This window comes from Lycium barbarum, chromosome 5 (assembly GCF_019175385.1).
Source record: "Lycium barbarum isolate Lr01 chromosome 5, ASM1917538v2, whole genome shotgun sequence".
In the NCBI taxonomy this organism is placed as follows: domain Eukaryota; kingdom Viridiplantae; phylum Streptophyta; class Magnoliopsida; order Solanales; family Solanaceae; genus Lycium; species Lycium barbarum.
The window spans coordinates 1,234,020-1,253,898 of NC_083341.1; the positions used below are offsets into that span (position 1 = coordinate 1,234,020).

Genomic DNA, 19,879 nt, shown 5'->3' on the forward strand with positions numbered 1-19,879 from the left:
GTATTCCGAATATTCAGGTCAGCCTATGGTTAGTGCACCTCTTCGATTTGCGGGCAGGAGATTTGACCGCCCTATTTATTCTAGACCGGGTCAGAGCTGGAGTGTTTCAGGTTCCCAGTTTGGAGGTAATCCTAGTCAGAGGAGACCACTTGTACCACGATGCAGCCAGTGTGGTAGATTACATACGGGTCAGTGTCGCCAAAGCTCAGATGCTTGTTATGCCTATGGTCAGACTGGGCATATGATGCGTGATTGCCGGTCGATGAGTGGTAGAGTTGGGGCCCAGCCCACAGGATCAGTAGCAGGCTCTTTTTCGTCCGTGCGCCCTGTAGGGCAGACTCCTCAGACTTCAGCAGGCCGTGGCAGGGGCAGAGGGGGAACATCCAGTTCGAATAGCCCCCAGCCCCATATATATGCATTAGTTGGACGGTAGGATCTTGAATCCTCCCCTGACGTTGTCACAGGTATATTATATATATTCTCCTATGATGTTTATGCCTTGATTGATTCGGGTTCTACTTTGTCATATATCACTCCTTATATTGCTGGTTGTATTGGGGTGAAACCTGAGCCAATCAAACCTTTTGAGGTGTCTACTCCTGTTGGTGACCCGGTAATAGCTAGACAAGTATATAGAAATTACATGATTAGGGTATGTGATCATCAGACTATAGCGGATTTGATTGAGCTGGAGATGTTAGACTTTGAAGTTACTATGGGCATGGATTGGTTGGCCTTCTCTTGTTATGCTAATGTGGATTATAGAACAAAAGTGGTTAGATTCCAATTCCCAAGCTCGTTGGCGGCTTTTGCAATGGGTCGTCGACACGCTCGTCGAACCGTCTCACTGGAACTTTTCAGTTCTAGGTATAAACAGACGACCCTTGTTCTTATTTTTCAGTTTCCACCTTCTCCACAAGTCTTGAGAGCTCTAGAATATTCCTTCCATTATATTCACCCAAATTCAAGAGAACACAAGGATTAATTACCAAAAATCAAGAGGATCAAGTGCAAAAGAGGCTCACTAGGGTTGATAGAAGTCAAGAATTCCTCTAGTATTGAAGTTAAGGTTTCTCTCAAGGGAAGTATATTCATCCAAAGTTCATCCTTACATGATCAAAGGTGAGTTTTACATCCATTCCATGTTATTAAAAACATTTGAGTGGTTGAAAGACTTGGATGAGAGAAGAAACTAGAATATGAGCTTAAATATGGAAATAATGAGATTTTGAGTAGAAAGTTAACTTGAGTCATGATTCTTAGCAAACTATGAGTATAATCTTGTAATGAATGATACTAAGGGTGTTGAGAAAGTACTATATGTGAATGAACATGGTGTTGTGTTGTAATTATGGTTATGAATGACTTTGAAAGGAGTTTTGAGGATGAAAAATATTTAACTTGAAGAAGCCTATTAATTATAGTACTGTGGGTGTTGCTATTGATGTTTGGGAGTTGTTTACTATAGGGAGGAAGTTATCGAAACAAAGGAAATGCTGCCAGTTTTCGTTAACTCTTAGTCACTTTAGTTTAGACTTAAGCATGTCTTAAATGATCTAATTTAGCACGAATTCTCTTGAATGTAGAGTTGTGAGCTTGGAAGGAGATCGTTGAGTCCTTAAGGAGACGTAAAAGGTATGTTAAATCTAGTCCCCTTCTTTCAAAGGCATGACTTCTACATTATGATTTCCTTTCTATACTTTCATGACCTTCTTATATCCCAAAAGATGAAAGTTGAAGATTCTTAAGAGCTTCTTATGAGAAAGAAATAAGATGTGTTTGACGATAATGCTGATGATGATTTTACTTCTAGAGATTCCAAAGCTTATGACTTGATGCTATTATGAACTTAATGATCTTACTTCATAATTTCCTTGATGTTATTCATTGTTGGCCATCTCACCTCATGATACTAGTTCCTTCAAGGTGATACCTAGCGATAATGTTTGATCCATAATATAATCGGAGGTTACCGACCTTACGTCACCCCGATAGAGTTGTAGCTTTCACTTGGGCCCCCATGCATGCTTTATGTTATGTATATGCATGATTACACCGTGTCTAGTTGGTTGAGCATACACCACTACGCTGGGCGTAAGTGGGCGGCTATGATGATAGTTACACCGTCCCTAATTGGCCGGGCAGACACCACTAGTGGGCGGCATGAGATGGTTACCCCGGACGCGGGCTAATGATGATCACACCGTACATATATGGTCGGGCAGTTTATATATGTATATATGATATGATTATGTTTTAAATATAAAGTTACCATGCATGACTCCACCTTAAAAGGCAATCAGTTACAGGTTATCTCTTCGTCTTATGCTCTCTTATTTCTTTATTATGTTGTTGTACATGCCTTACATACTCAGTACATTATTCGTACTGACGTCCTAACTTTTATGGGCGCTGCGTTCATGCCCGCAGGTAGACAAGGAGACGGCACAGACTCTTAGGAACTTTATCAGTAGTCATACAGGAGCACTCCACTACTCCGAAGTTGTCGCTTATTGGTATACTCTTTTGTGTATATATTTGGGGCATGGCGGGATCCTGTCCCGTTCTTATGATTTCAGTACTCCAGTTAGAGGCTCGTAGATACATATGTGTGGGTAGTAGATGTTTTATAATTTCTTTAGCGTATGTCTTGTAAATCATTTGTAGCCTCGTGGGCTTGTGCAAATATGTATATTTTGAGGAGTGATTGAAGATTATCTCATGATAAGCTTGTGTTGAGAATGGTGTATGTTCAGGTTGAGTTGCTGATAACCTTCAGTCTGGGCTGGTTTGGTGTGCACTACTTCTCTGTATCTCTATGCTTCCCCTTAAAGCCCTGTTTCTTTGCATCTTGCTTTGGTTTGTCCTTGGGATCCTCTAGTTTACATTCATGGCCATACTAAGGCAAGTCTTGCAAAAGAGGGGTCTCCAATCGTATTCCACATCCTACTAAAAAACTCTACCCTTTGGATCAATCACTTCAATTTTCGCGGGCAGGACTTGTGTGACATTCATCTCTTTCAAAACTCTAGAGTATGCCACCCTTTTTTGCTTCGCAGTACATTCATCTGCGAACAACGGGTTACCCAATCGACTAGCAACCTTGCTTAATGTACTGGTTCCCTAGCAATTCAGTGGGAGATTGGGGAACTTCACCCAAATTAGCATGACATGAGGGAGCTCCTATTTGAAATCAAATTCTGGTGTCCATATCTTTAGGATTAGAGGTCTGCTATTTATAGAGTATGGTCCCCCATACAAAATCTTGTCCCTATCTTCTCTATCTTAGAGTTTCACTATGAAAATACCATCATCGTGCATATAAAGAGTAGGGTTTGCAACTGAGTTCCAAAATCGAGCTATGTAGTTCGACATGTACGAGTAACTTGGGGTCTCACCTACGACATACACAACTAGAGCATTCTGCCATTCCATCGTCTTTTTCGGAAGTTCGGCTTCCTCCAAAAGCACTATGGGTTTACCATCAATCATCGTTGGGGGGATGTAAGACAAAGGAAGGCCCGAGGTAGCCTTACGGTTCCTCGCAAACATATTAGACCAAGTTTTGTTCTGCACTTCCTCCTCCATCATCATATTTTCCACCATCGTAGGAGGCCCATTGTCTTGTGCGTATTCATTATGTTGTTCAGGGACCAGCTCCGAAGTAGCCTCTTATAGTGGTGTCAAGCACGTAGACCCAGACCTAGCTTCCACTGCCGTCTACACCGGTACAGGGCTAGAGAACCCCGAATTCCGCGTTACCAATTTAAGGGTTTCGACCATGGTAACCCGCGTAGCCATTTGTGGTGATTTAACCAAAATCACCCTTCCATTGGACCCTTCCCTGTTACGATCCCTTGATAAATCTAGCTGAAGCAGTGCCTCGTCTTTTCTAGGTCGTCCTCGACTTGCTTCGCTATAGTTTGTAGATTTGGTGCACCTTAGCAAAAGGGGCTATCGTGCGCCGAGAGCATTTTCCGCTTTTTAAGTGTTGAAAAGGTTCTTCTAATGGTATTTTTGACGATCATTTTGGTTTTAATCCCTTTAGTGAACCAATTAACGTCTTTGGATCTTGCTTAGATCGGCTTTCACTCCACTTTTACTGTCATATCAAGAATATCGACTTGCTATTATGAGTTTGGTTTCTTTTAAATGTTAAAAACTCCCAAACACTTGTTGCTCTTCCCATTTTATGGTGTTTCGGGAAGAATAACATGTTTCTATATTTTGGAATTCCTTAACTCTATCTTCGTATTGTTCTTTAATGACATGTTTCTATGGCCTTAGAGATGTCATGGCATTGTTCAACTCTAAGTATATTTTTGGCTTGTGACAAAAGTCCTTTTTTCCTTAAATTTTGTGGTCAGATATATACCGTCATATAAACTAAAAAAGAAAGAGTATACTTGTCATAGAGATTCACAGTTACTAATACCTTATACTCCCTCCGTCTCATATTACTTGTCCACTTTCTCCTTTACACGTCCTTTAAGAAATCATAATTAAAAGTGTATTTTTTTACTACTTTACCCTAATGTTTGTCCAACAAATAGCACTCTAATTGACACTTGGTAACTTTCAAAAACAATTAATGTTAAGGATAAAATAGAAAAAGTTTAATTAATTTTATCTTAGTTTTGTAAATGGACAAGTATACTGGGACAAATACTTTTAGTAATATGGACAACTAATATGGGACGGAGGGAGTAAGTAACATGAGTTTGTATATATTTTTTTTCCACCCTTAATGTGTAAAAACATACTCGCACTTGGTATTTACATCAAATCAATGAATACATGACACATGACTTTTATACACACATTTATTACTTAACTATGCATTAAGTAATATGTATTCTTAGCATAAGTTTAACTAATAATATGGGACGGAGGGAGTAAGTAACATGAGTTTGTATATATTTTTTTTCCACCCTTAATGTGTAAAAACATACTCGCACTTGGTATTTACATCAAATCAATGAATACATGACACATGACTTTTATACACACATTTATTACTTAACTATGCATTAAGTAATATGTATTCTTAGCATAAGTTTAACTAACAATGATTAAATTGTCTAGTTCAATAAAAATAAATATTTGGTGAAATTAAACTTTCAAATTCTTCAGCCGCCGTGTCCACTTAGTGAGCCAATTCAAAAGCTATATGCCCCCACCTAGAAAGTGAAAATGTAGTGTTAAATACTACTTAATTATTTTCATAGGAATTTGGACAGTAATTACAATATGTATATATGAAAAGCATTGGGCATGGTTCACATAGAAGTAAGAACAAAAATCTTTTCATAAAAAATCATAATGTTGTGGCCTTGTGGGGACTGCATGTCTAATTAAATACAAGCAATTTCATTTCTACTCCACAAAACCACACCCCCTCCACCCCCCACCATTTTTTTTTTAATGAGACACTTGACCTAAAACTATCACCATATAAAGAAAAACTGTCCCCTAAATAGTAAAAGCCGTCACTAATTCTATTTAATAACATATTAACAATGAATATAATAAAGTCATGTTAGCTACAGACTATATAGCCACATAATTGCAATGAATTTTCGAAATAGCTAATAATTTGCCACCAAAATATCACATAATTAGTAAAACAAGTAATCAGCAGTAAAATGTCCTTTCAAACGTCTGTACTATTAGGGAAGCTCTAGTTTATTTTATAGTTTAAAGTTCTTTTGTGGGTGAAGTGGGAATTTAGCATGAAAGAAAATAGTTAGTCAGTTGTCACAAGGTAAACAACGAATAATGAAATTTAATTGAGTTGGCTTAAAAAGTAAATATGAATGTCCAATCTTCTTTTCTTGTTTAGTGGATTAGAGATTCATCTTTGATTATCCCTACACTGGGAAAGGAGGGGGGGGGGGGGATGATTGGGTGGGCAGGACCCACAAAAATAATTAGTTTTATAATATCCTAAACTCATAATTGAATCACCCACCACCAGGACAAAGTATAGTTGATATGAACATCTCAGAATATTGTCACTATTTTCCCCACTAACAATAAATCACCAAATCCAATTTAAAAGAGCAACCCCCCACCAAACAAATGATGTACATCATAAGCTTGTGATAAATTTAGTAAATTTTTAAATTTGGGTACATAAAAATACAGTAAAATCTCTCTACAATGACGTCATTTGTCTGGATATATTTTGATGGCTATAACAAAATTATTTTAAAAAATATATAATATAACATAATATTAAAAATCGATTAAAAAAAGCTTGACTATTATAATGAAATATTCTTAAATGATTATTATAGAAAGGTAGAGAATATAAGACCTTAAAGAAACTAACAAATATTACATCTCCCTAAATCATAATTGCCAGCAAGTATTAATTCCTGAAGATCTAAAACAAAAACAAAAAAAAATACTTTTAACGATTAAAAGTTGATCAGAGTAGGCCAAAGTTTTGTTTTTCTTCAGCCTACGCCCTTGCCCTTCCCATATTTCTTTTTCTCTTCCTCTTTTGCACCTCTTTTTCTTTGTCTTTTCTATTACATTACTTCCCTTAGTTTCCCACTTTGCATAAAGTATACATGTTCTTTAGTTATAAGATTTTCCATGACCTATACTAGGAAAGAAATAACGAAGGGATATGATGGGATGAATATGATTTTTTTTATTTTTTAATTAGATGTTTTGGATTCGAGTCCTGAAAATGAAAAAAAATCTGATAGGTAGCGCTTTCCCCTTTAGTGAGCACTATGCAGCTTGAATTTAGATCAGTCAAAGCCCCAAAGCAGGTATTCAACATCGGGTGGGAAAAGAATAATATATTGAAATTGGTCTAAATCTTGGAGATCAGCGTTGAAATTCCAATCGAGACAAAAAACACAATAAACGATTTATTCTCATTTGCCTAAGCTTTGGTTACCAAAGTTACCTAGGGTTTATGCTGGTGAGAGGTAATAGATATGTATCTAATGGAATGCTCGCGAGGCTTAGAAGAGCTATTCTAGAAAACGTTCGAAACAACCTGCTACATACAAAACTATACCGGGCAAGGATAAAAATACGATAAATAGATACATATATAAATATCTATAATGGTAAAGATATAGCAAATACCTGATAAATAATATACTCTTAAACTTGCTCGTACACCGCGATTATTAAAAAAAGGAAAAGATATAATACAAAAAACATGCATGTGACACAGAGTGCCCTTAATTGTTAAAATAGTTTTAATCCTATCAATTAATTTGTTAGGTATCCAGTTGGCATATAAAATATCTATTGATGTGGTTTCATTGTGTTCCACCAACAAATAAAAAGCTAAATATTTAAAACAAAAGAAAAACACCTTTGTTACTTTGAATTTTCTCACCTATAAGCTATGTGGTATCCATTTTCTCTTATAAATATTCCACCATTTTGCTACTCAAACTCTTATCTCCTCCTCCTCCTACTATTTCTATTCTTCTTCATTTTTATATCTTCGTTTTCCTCCATTTTTTTCTTCTTTTTGGAATCTTAATATTTTTAGTCAATCGGCTAAAAATCTCTTTTTGAGTTTATAAAGATGTTAGATAGTGATAATTATTGTTATTTTCATGAAAGTGAGAGTTTTCATGAACTATATTTTCACGTTCGTTTCCCAGAAAGTTATATTGAAATGAAAGAAGCAAGAAGGAGGACAAGAGCAAGAGCAAGAGGATGAAATATTGAAGAAATGTAACTCTTAGGCAAGTCTGATGCTTGGCTTCATATTTTTATGATTCAAAACTTATTTTGATTTATTTCATGTTTTTTATTTTTAAATTTTCACTCCCTAAGCTTAGTTTGATTTGGGAGATCAAGGCATTTTTTTCCCTCTTGTTTTGTATTTTTAAAATGATAGAGCAATGTTGTATCTTTAATTTCTTGTAATTTTGAAGAAAAATTATTTGCTTTACCTATCCCTTCTGATGCAAGATTAAGAATGAAAACAACAAGAAATGCAAGAAAAATTAAGAGATAGCTAATTTGACACAACTTAATACTCAATTTAGCAACCCAAATTATAGAAAACTAAGAACTCTAAATTAGAATAAAAATGAACACCAAATTCTTAGAGGGATTTGGAATCTCTAATAACCAATCCTCTCAACAAGAATTCAATCCAAGGCTTACAAAAGCTCTCACACTCAAAGTGTTTACAATCTCAAAATATCAATAATCAAAATAGTCTACCATGAAATGAACTAACTTAGGCTATTTATAGTCTTAGGCTAAATTAATACACAAGAGGCCCAAAAGTGGCTCTCAAGTTTGCAAAAGTGACCCAAAAGATCCGGATGTCATGATTTGTGGCTTCACATGCGAGACGCATGTTCCCTACTGTTCTGTTGCATGTTGTGCTCCTCAAAATCTCCAGATTTGCTGACACACTCTGGGTTGGTGCTGCTGGTTTACAGGTTCAACATGTGGCACGCAGGTTCAACATGTGACACTACTGTTGTGTCACATGTTATGTCGTGCCTTCTGCCCCTTCTTTCTCCCTTTTGTCCTCCCATGCGATCTTTCACACTTGGGATCTCCGAAATGGTGCCGAGGCATGCTCACGAGTGCTCATCCTCATGTATTCTCCTTGTGATCCTTGGAGCTCCTCGCCTTGATTTCACATAGGTGATCTTGGGACAACTAGGATTGCATCACCCTATCTTTTCCTTATGCAATTTTACTCTAGATTTTCACTTTTTTTTTATAACCCTATAAGGAGGAAGATTTCATAAACTCATAGTTTGAGAAATTTATAAGTATTTTTTGTCAAAATGAAATTTTAATTATAAAGAGAACAGGATTAATATGAGTTTTCAACCTAGCTAGATAAAGATTAAAAAAAGAATTAAATAAATTGGGCACTTATTGGATTGTATTGACCATGTTATTTCTCATCTTTATAGGCGTTAGAGTCTATCAGATGGATACGATCCCTCAATTCATAATTAAATATTTCAGGTTCAAGAATGGTATGAAATGCTTTCTCTTTTAATGAGCGTTACGCGACAAATTCGATTAATTGAGACCTCAAAGTCAACACCAGTTACCGGATGAAAAATATATATATATAAAAAGCCATAATGTGTAGTAAATCTTAGAATTCAATCACATATTCAACTTTCAGAACGAACCATATAGTGTAATACGTGGTAAGTCGTAAAATATTATCAACAAAAAATGAGTCGTGTCCTGTATAATTTTTTGTTTACTAACTAAAATTGGGCTAAAGTTATGCACTTAGACCATAAATCCACTCGGGTAAGATTATGTTTGAAAATGTTTTTTTTTTTAAAAAAGCTCCAAAATATAAAAACAAAAAAAGGGGGGATTATTTCATGGATTTCAATGTAGTAAAGGCCACGAAATAAAGTGTACTTATTTTGTTACTTTTTTCATGTTTATTATTATAAAGATAAAAATCCTAATTAACGTGGTCATAATTTAGGATAAGGATAACGATTATTGTTTACCTCTCTGTTTTCTTTGTCGCATACCAAAAAGTTTAGTGGAAAGTGAAATACTTAATCATGCTTAATTCAATTAGTTGATATACGTGTCACGATTAGCGGAAAAGACTAGTACAATAACGAAAACGGATTAATTTAACGAAACAAAACAAAAGATTATTGTTTACCTCTCAATTCTTGTTGTCTCATTGCCAAAATAAATTGTGGAAAATCAAGTAGCTAACATGATTAATTTAATTAGTTGATGTACGTGTCACGATTAGCAAAAAATATTAGTATAGTCACCACTAAAAGGGATTAATTTAAAGAGAAAAAAAAAACAAGAAAAGAATTGATAATTTTCTATTGGTTAATGACTCATCAACATCACTAGCTTAATTAGATTAATCATCAGATTGCCTGATTAGTTGAAATGAGAGTTCATGAGCTTTATAAAATGTTTTTTTAGTTGTTCCATTGTGCATGTATAGTTGTCATTAGTATTTAATTTGTATTATGATATCGAGTTTCCTTTAAAATATATTCCCATCCACTCTCGTGGTCCTCTCCTCCAGTATTGACACTGACACCACCACCAATAATAATAATAATAATAACAACAACAACAATAATAATAATAATAACAACAATAATAATAATAATAATAATAATAATAATAATAATAGGCAATAACAACAACATACCCAGTGTGGCCAGACAAGTAGGGTCTAGGGAGAATAAGATATACACAGACCTACTGCTACCTTTATGGGGTAGAGAGACAATTTTCGATAGACCTTTGTTTCGAAAGGAAAGGCAGTGATGTGACAACAAATATCAAAGTAAAAAGGATGATATCAAGAGAAACGTGGCAACAGAAATAACACGATAAAAAGAAAACAAGGTAACGTATAGTAATACATATCGAAGAAACTAAACTACACGACTACTACCTAATACTATTGCTACGAATGCCACTAGGCTACCTACTAACCCTTTAGCCTAATCCTTGACCTCCACAACTTTCTATTTAGGGTCATGTCATCAGTAAACTGAAATTGTGCCATGTCTTATCTAATCACCTCCCCCAGTTCATTTTTCGTACCTCTACCTCTCCTAACTCCTATTATAGACAACCCCTCACACCTCTTTACCGGGGCATCTGCACACCTCTTCTTCACATGCCCGAACCATCTTAGTCTTGCCTCCCTCATCTTTTCTGCCACGGAGGCCACTGCCACGTTGTCCCATAGAACCTCATTCCTGACCATAACCCTCCTAGTATGCCCACACATCCATCCACGCATCCTCATCTCAGCTACACTCATCTTTTGAACGTGGGCGTTCTTGACTAGAACTCTGCCCCATACAACAAGATCGCTCTAACCACCACTCTGTAGAATTTGCCTTTAAACCTTGGCGACACTTTCTTATCGCACAGTACGCTAGATGTGAGCCTTCATTTCACCCGCCTCGCCCCGATACGATGAGCGATATCATCATCAATCTCTCCATCTCCTTGTATTACGGGCCCCAGATACTTAAAACTATTTTTCTTGGGTAGGACTTGAGCATCAAGTTTCACTTCTGCCTTCTCCTCTTATGCTACGATATTGAACTTGCACTCTAGATACTCTGTCTTAGTCCTGCTTAACTTGAACCCTTTAGACTCTAGAGTCTGTCGCCAAAGCTGGCCTCAGCTGGTAAGTATAATAGGCATAATACATAAACAGACACTCAAACTTGGCCTCAGCTGACAAGTATGCCCTCCAACTTTGAGTGTGCACAAGTAGGCACCTCATCTTGTTCTAACTTTGTCAATTGAACACTCCAACTTACAAAATAATGATCTAGGCACCTTCAAAATTTATTTTGTAAGTTGGAGTGTTCAATTGACAAAGTTAGAACAAGATGAGGTGTCTACTTGTGCACACCCAAATTTGGAGGACATACTTGCCAACTAAGACCTAAAACAGGCATGTTTATGTATTATGCCATAACAATAAGTACTAGTAGTTCCATATGTTTTTTTTTTTTAACTCACTTTGCTATGATGTATGATGTAATATATTTTATTCATTTTTTCGATGTAAAATAATTTCCACAATAAGGGGATCGAAAGGGAAAAGGGAAAAATTAAAGGGAGTAATGGGAATTGAACTCTACACTTATTGTGTGGGGGAGCTTTGAAAAATAAGTTATATCTAGAGAAAATAGTATGATTTTATATAGCGCTAATTAATTAGGTAAAAGAAAATTCTGCTTTTCTCAGATGCTGAGTATATAAAGACGAGCGCACACACTGCTATTCTTGCCTGCATATGATATTCAAACACTATATCTCATACTTTTGTGCTTTATTTTTTTTGTCGGTGTGGGGATAACCTATGTCCGATATTCAAACCTCAGTCCGTTAATTTTGTATTTCCTATAAATTGTGCGCTTCACTTTAAAAAAGCCTGCCTATTTCCTCGCTTTACGCTTAAAGAAAAAGAGATGAAGCATTATATCAACATCTTGTAAAAACATTGGTGATTTGTGACAAAAATTTCATAGCAATTACACGTTCAAATTAGACTCTTGGGATCAAACTTTGGACTTAAGAGTACACAACTTTTGCATAACACAGATCCCTATGGGGACACCGATTAAATTGGAACGACACAAAGAAGATCAGCATGTCCCTTACTTGCGCAAGGATGATTTGCAGAAACCGAGATATGGTCCCAAGTAGTACTATAGAAGGACACAGTTGTCCTAAAACCATTTTAGTCTTCTCTCCAATTGTTTCCACACATCTTGTTCTTGCATTTGTAAAATGTAGTCATTGGCTCATCTGCTGACCTTATCTGCACTTGATAATATGCTGCTTCCCTGTAACCACACGCTGGACACGGCACTGCCAAGAGCGAATAAAACAGCAAAAGGCAACAACCAAAAAAAAAAAAAAAGATGCATATTAGCGTTAAATTTTGTGAAGTGTCAGGAAAAAAACACAGCATATGCTTCTTCTTTTTTTACGTCCAGACAACTTTAATGCTTCAAGCATATAAAGTTTAAGCATCAGAACACTTATTACTATGGCAAAACGGTTCTCTTGGACTTGTTTACAAGTCCCAACTAAAAAGTGATTCACATAAACAGACACACACACACACACAAAAGAAGTTTCTCCTTCTGAGAAACAAAAAACACTAAGAATCTTCTTTTAGCTTCACAAGATCATAAAATTAAAAATGCCAAACTACCAATTCATATAGGACCAAATAACAAATACAGAAAAAGGACAAAATGGAGAAGAACAGAAAAGATAAACCAAAGAGATTTTTGTTTGAAAATATAACAAATCAACAGCACTGTGAATCAAATTGTCCCAAACTAGCATTGCAAACACACAGACTTTATTTTAAAGGCTTAGCAAATAGAGCTAAAATGTTTTAAAGGCTTAGCAAATATACTAGAAATATTAACCATTTACTGATAGCATAGGATTTATGGTTGCCTAAGAAATCCACATAGGAAGATTGGTCATAAGTCATACTAGAATAACCTTAACATGATAACTGAAAGAATGGCCATAGATTCCCTCAGGTTAATCTAAAAATGATCGTCATAGGTAATCTATAAAAAGGTTTTCACTAACTTTTATGTATCATCAATAATTGTTCAATGAGAGGAGAAAGTAGTATTGGAGTTGAACTTTGATTGGATAATACGAAGAGAGGAAATACCGAAATAGGAAGTATTATAAGTTTAATTGCCTGTAGCAACCAAGGGTGTGGCCTGGTGGTCAATGAAGTGGACAGACACAATCACTGGGTGATTTCTTTCTCATCTGCCCAAGCTTTGATGGATAATGACTAGATACCTGTGTTGGTGGAATAGCACGTACCTGTGGAATTAGTCGAGGCTGGAAAGCTGGCCTGGACACCACGGTTATTAAAAAAAATGGCTCTACAAGAATAAGGTTAATATATCATGGTAGAGCAAATAACTTTTATCTCCCCTTCCAATTCCATAGTTGGTTTTCTACTCCTTTCTTCACTTTAAATTCAAAGAGTTGACTAGCTTCAGCTTAGATGTTTCTTTATTCGGCAAAAACGGAATACTGAAAACTAAATACTATCCCGAATCTCTCACTGTCCTTCCTATGAAAAATTCTCCCAAAAGTTTTGACTTTTTAAATTACAAAACCGAAAAAATCAAAGTGAAATATGCAAAAATCTGCCTACAGGATGCACACCCCTACTAGCCAATAGCTTCAGCATATGTCATACCACCTAGATTTAAATCCTTAACTGCCGACAATCAGCAACCAGCAAGAGCATTCCAGAATATAAAAAGGACAGAACAAATTCGAACAGATAACTAAAGATGCAACTACCCTTTTATGAAGAGTTGCTGATACTGAAGCTTATAACTAGAAATTACAGTCAAAAGATATAGTGTGGAAGTTGCATCAAGCTTCTATTTTTACTTCTGCACTACCCCTTGGCACTGCTATTGTTAATATAATTACTTTATCTTATCAAAAAGAAAAAGAAAAAAAATCGGAAGCAGGCAGGGGGAAAAGGTATCTATATGACTCTTCTCCTTTCCTTGAGATAAGGAGATCCACTATCTTCTTTCCTTTTTATCATTGCCATGGAGGGGTTGCATGACTTGCTGAAGAAAGCTCAGGCAAACCACTGGATAAGGGGTTTCAAGGTGAAATCTAGTGCTGACAGTGAGTTAGAGATTTCACATTTACAATATGCTGATGATACTGTTGTATTCTGTGACGCCAATTCTGAACAAGTGACTGTTAAGAGTAATTTTATTTTGTTTGAAGCTACATCTGGTTTACATATTAACTGGACCAAAAGCTTTATTTATCCAGTTAATGAGGTAAACCAGATCCAATTTTTGGCTGATATTCTTGGAGGTAAAATAGGTGAATTACCAACAACATATCTAGGGATGCCTTTTGGGGCCAAAAGCAAGTCAATAGGAATATGGAATGGGGTCCGGGAGAAAATTGAAAAGAAACTAATGAGCTGGAAAAGTCAGTAACTTCCAATGGGTGGTAGACTAATTTTGATCAATTCAGTTCTTGATGCTCTACCTACATATATGATGTCATTATTTCCAATCCCCGGGAATGTTTTGAGCAGGATAGATGTTTTGATAAGGAATTTCTTGTGGGAAGGAAACAGTGACAAAAAGAAGTATCATCTGGCTAAATGGAGATCTATCATAGTCAGCAAAAAGGAAGGGGGATTGGGCATAAAAAAATTGAAATCCCAGAATCAAAGTTTGATGGTGAAATGGTTATGGAGATTTGCTAGTGATGAAGAATCTTTATGGAAAGAGGTGATCAAAGAAAAGTATGACATAGAAGGTAAATGGACAACCAAGACCGTGGAGGGTCCTTATGGGGTTAGTCTGTGGAAGTCAATGAGGAAACTGTGGCCTAAACTCATGCACAAGGTGAGCTTTAAAGTTGGAAATGGCATGAAGATATCTTTTGGGGAGGATAAATGGCTAGGTCAAGGAGCTCTGAAACAACTCTTTCCAGATCTGCATATTATATCTCAGCAGCAACATGCAACAACTGGGGAGATATGGAGCAGCCAAGGATGGAATTTGATCTTTAGAAGATGCTTGAATGATTGGGAAATAGATAGGCTGACAGAATTCCTCAAAACTCTAGAGCTATTCACAGGAATCACAACTTCCGAGGATAGCATCAAGTGGCAAGAAAATAATCAAGGAAAATTTTCAGTCAGATCAGCCTACAAAGAATTCAACCTTTTCAACAATCAGATCGGGTGTTGGCCTTGGAAGATGATATGGAAAGTCAAAGTTCCCTATAAAGTATCTTGTTTTACGTGGCTACTAGCTAGAGGAAAAGCACTCACACTGGACAATCTTCATAAGAGATGTCATCATCTATGTTCCAGTTGTTTTCTATGTGGTGAGGAACCTGAGACAATTAATCATCTGTTCTTGCATTGTAAACTGACTGAACAACTATGGAGGATGTTCCTCAATTATAGGGGGATTCTCTGAAGCCAAGTAAGATGTTGATGTGCTAGCATGATGGAACAGAGAAGGCAGTAATGCAATTCAGAAAATGAGATGGAAGATTATTCCAGCTTGCATTTGGTGGACAATTTGGGAAGAGAGAAACCAAAGATGTTTTGAAGACAAAGCCAACAATTTCCAGAAGATTAAAATGAAGTGTTTAGGGCTGTTCTACTTTTGGTGTAAAGGAATAGGTTTAGAAGATAATGAATCAATCTCTGATGTATTAGAATCTTTGCGAGATGACACAGGATCAGATGCTTACCGTTTTGTAATCTGTAATTAGGGGGACTACACAGTTTTGTGTAGTCTCTATATTTATAAATATACAAATATGTTACCTTCTCAAAAAAAGAAAAGAAAAAAATATGACTCTTCTGTTACTTTAAAAAAAATTGGAAGCATTAACTTACACTCTTATCAGAACATTCAAGTCATTACAATTTCTTAGAAGAAGGGCCTATATTTACTGATACTTTAAGTTTTGTTTTACCCTTATAATACAAGCATTCAAGAGAAGTTACTATGTTCTAAAGCCCATTAAACTCAATGGACAACCAACTATTAGAACATACATTCAATTTTTTGGTACGTTCTAGACAATAGCTATAAGAAATCGGAAGTCACTTACATCATAGAACATAGTCGTGATATTGTATATGTTTAACTTTCTTCTCTAACTATTCGTACTCCGAAGGTTTCCAAAAATCAGCAATGATTTGGTTACTAATTTTAGATGAGGAAAAGTTGGTCAAGATTTATTCTATTAGTTGACATTACTAACTCAAAGAACAACTATTTGTTAGAACGTTAAGTGTCAGCAATGGCATTGGCAGCAAATAATGAAATACCTTCAGCAGTCGAAGCATTGTCCATGTCATCTGTCGAAATCACTGGATCCATTTGTTTCTTAACCAAAGGCTGCCTTTTCTTGATCCTAAGCTATCAAAACACGTAATAGAAAAAAAGTAAACTTGCTGAATGGATAACAAAAAGCCAGCAGCAGTATCGATTATGACAAGTTTTCTAGTTATCTTACCCGGCTCTCTACGTTACATACGAAAGGGCACGCACGGCAAAAGAATCTGGCTGGACGGTCCATATAAGGCAACTCATATTGCAATAACATTCCACAGTCTGGGCAAATTTCCATTTGCAGCTAGCTTTATTTTGTTGCAAAGACCTAAATAAATAAAATGTGTCTTGCCTTTTAGATCACTCTACACAGAGTCAGAGCAAAGATCACCTATAAGAAGTAACTCAAGCAGCAGAAGGATCATTTTGATTACAGTCATAGAAGGACAATGTACAGTTTAGTACTAGCTGTTTTGATAGAACTTATTGTCAGTTCTGTGAAAACCCATTAGTTTCTGCCCCAAAATTCAACCAAAACGAGGGAATACACTAAATTCCTCCTTCCAAGACATTGCACAAATCATTTGTCCAACCATTGGTTTACAGAGAAACAAATGACGTCCGGCCAATAGATTTGCCAATTCAACTATTGGCTTACAGGGAAACAAATAAATAGAACCATGGGCGGAGCTACGGTACCGCACAGAAGGGAGTTCATCCTCAAAAAATTACATATATAAGGTCATTTTTTTATGTATATACAGCTGATGTTGAATCTCCTTGGTTTCTTCGTATTTTTACTTCTATTTATATCGAACCCCCTTAAGTGAAATTCCTAGCTCCGCCACTGAGTAGAACTATATTTTTTATGTATATACAGTAAATTTTGAATCATCTCGGCTTCTTCATATATTTACTTCTACTTATTTTGAATCCCTTAAGTAAAAATCCTAGCTCCACCACTGAATAGAACTAGATGGTACCTAACAACTGAGACTTCTATACGGGTTTCAAATTCGAGCTAAAAAAGAAAAGAAACGAGAAAAAGTTTGGATTTTGCTCACCATATACATGTATAAGCAAAGTAACTACTTATATGGACAAAAAATCGATTCTTGATTCATAGGACTAATAAAAATTTCTCAATTTGGTGAATTGCTGTGAATGATACAACTGAATAAAAAGAAGCATTGAAATAAACAAATAGAACTATATGGTACTTAAAAACTGAAACTTTTTACATCCCTTGTTTTTTTTTTTTTGGGGGAAAAATCAACATAGGGGGTTTGAAATTTGAGTTAAACAAGAAAAGAAAACAAAAAAAGTTTGGATTTTTCTCATCATATATATGTAATTTTAGCACAGTATCCAAAAATATGGCACAAAAAATCGATTCTTGATTCATAGCATTAACAAAAAAAAAAAAACAGTTTTATGTCCCCCCCCCCCCCCCTCCCCCCCTCCTTTTTTTTTTGGGAAAAATCAGCATATGGGGTTTGGAATTTGAGCAAAACAAGAAAAGAAAAGAGAAAAAGATTGAATTTTTCTCATCATATATGTAATTTAGCACAAAAATATGGATAAAAATTGATTCTTGATTCATAGGACCAATAAAAAATTCTTCAATTTGGTGAATTGCTGGGAACTGAAACTTTTATATCCTTTTTTTTTTTTTTTTTTGGAAAAATCAGCATATGGGGTTTGGAATTTGAGCAAAACAAGAAAAGAAAACAGAAAAAGATTGAATTTTTCTCATCATATATGTAATTTAGCACAAAAATATGGATAAAAATTGATTCTTGATTCATAGAACTAATAAAAATTTCTTCAATTTGGTGAATTACACAAGACAATGAACAGTAAAAATAAGAAGAAAGATTAAAGCTTTACCTCAAGATTGTGAATGCAATGTTGTTAAAGAGTGATTAGTTGTTGCGGGGTTTTAGGTTCTGAGGTTTAAGGGAGACAAAGATATACAGCTCCTAAGGTAATGGGAATTGGGATAGTTTTGTAATTTCACTTTCTCAATTTTATTTGACCCTCTTATTTTTAAAATTTAAATTGTGTGAACTTTAATTAATATTTTTTTTATAAAGTGAGAAAACTCTAATAATATTTATAGTATTTGTTTTAAAATGTTGAATTAAATTAAACTATTTTAAGTTTTAAAATTAGTTAAACTAACTTTTTGTAATCGAAAAGTATTATGTATATAAATTAAAAATAAAGAATAAAATTTCAAATTATCTTTGAGCAATTAGATATTACGCCTTTATATACGGAAAGGTGTAAAACATTTACTCGTAAATTGATGCAAGTCATGATAGCTATTTTTAAAAAATTTATAATAAAAATTATAATTACTCTCTGCTTGATATGGAGTTTCGAATTTCATAAAATTTATATAATTTAAAATTATAACATAATGGCTATTTGCATAGACAGGATCAAAAGGTAGCTAATGAGCAATTTTTATGTTGAAATTGGATATTGAAACTTATTTACATCGCATTAACATCAATTTTTTTACTAATCATGGTGTGCGGGTAAACTTTCGCGCACCTCGACTAATTGGGAAGAAATCACCTAGTATTTTATCTCTGCTGGAAATTTAACCCGAGACCTCATGGTGCTCAACACTTAATTGACCACTAGACCATACTTTTGGTTGCATCGCATTAACATCAAGCTAATAGATAGATGATATATTTAGTTGGCTTAATACATAGACAGCTCCTTAAATTTGTCAGAATATTTTATTTAGACACTTGAACTAAACCTTGTTTTAATTGAACACCCTAACTCCTAATAAATTGTTCCAATTAGACATTTTCGATTCAAATTTTGAATATTTATTGTACGTGTTCTCATTCGGTAGTTATATTAACTGCAAAAAAAATATTCAATCTTTTTTAATTACACGCATTCGCCTCAATAAGCCGTAATATCCCAGACATTTCCTACTCGAGGTTGATGCATATAACTAAAGAAGATGACATATTTTATATGATTAACTTAACTACCTAATAGACGAATGAAGAGACGCGCAAAGTTTTTTCAAATTTGAACCAAAATTGTTTAATTCAAATATTTTATTAGGAGTTAAGGTGTTTAATTAAAATAACGCTTAGCTCGAATATTTAAATGAAATATCCTAAAATGTTGAAGGGGCGACTATATTGTTATATCATTAAATCAGGATAAATTATATTTTTATCCAGGTTTTCTACTTTTATATATATATACTAACCACTTCTTATATTACTTTAATGTGGCTTGGCCCCATATAGAGTATCACTTTCCATCCTAAACTACAAAGTTTTGCAAGGTTTTTATTTTGCCATTTTGCCAACACTCACTCACTCCTCTACTACCTCTGTTTTGCTGTGAACTCCCTTTACTTCTCTTTCTCCAAGGCAATTAAAATTGTGTGTATTTTCTCTTCATTAATCTCAGACAAAAATCTTCGTCACTAAAACACACGTTTT

General features: G+C 35.1%; 1 protein-coding gene and 1 non-coding gene across 2 annotated transcripts; one reads left to right on the forward strand and one right to left on the reverse strand.

Annotated features, from left to right (window-relative positions):
* Window positions 1–11,974: 11,974 nt before the first annotated feature.
* On the reverse strand, window positions 11,975–18,393 carry LOC132640042 (uncharacterized). Its single transcript, XM_060356461.1, has 4 exons — window positions 18,282–18,393; window positions 16,576–16,719; window positions 16,388–16,478; window positions 11,975–12,369 (listed from the first exon to the last, which is right to left on the reverse strand). Exons 2-4 carry the CDS (start codon window positions 16,687–16,689, stop codon window positions 12,239–12,241), a joined length of 336 nt encoding a protein of 111 aa, XP_060212444.1. The 5' UTR covers window positions 16,690–16,719; window positions 18,282–18,393; the 3' UTR covers window positions 11,975–12,238.
* LOC132642964 (U6 spliceosomal RNA) lies at window positions 12,101–12,205 on the forward strand. Its single transcript, XR_009583432.1, has one exon. It is a non-coding gene; the product is annotated as a U6 spliceosomal RNA (small nuclear RNA).
* Window positions 18,394–19,879: the final 1,486 nt, after the last annotated feature.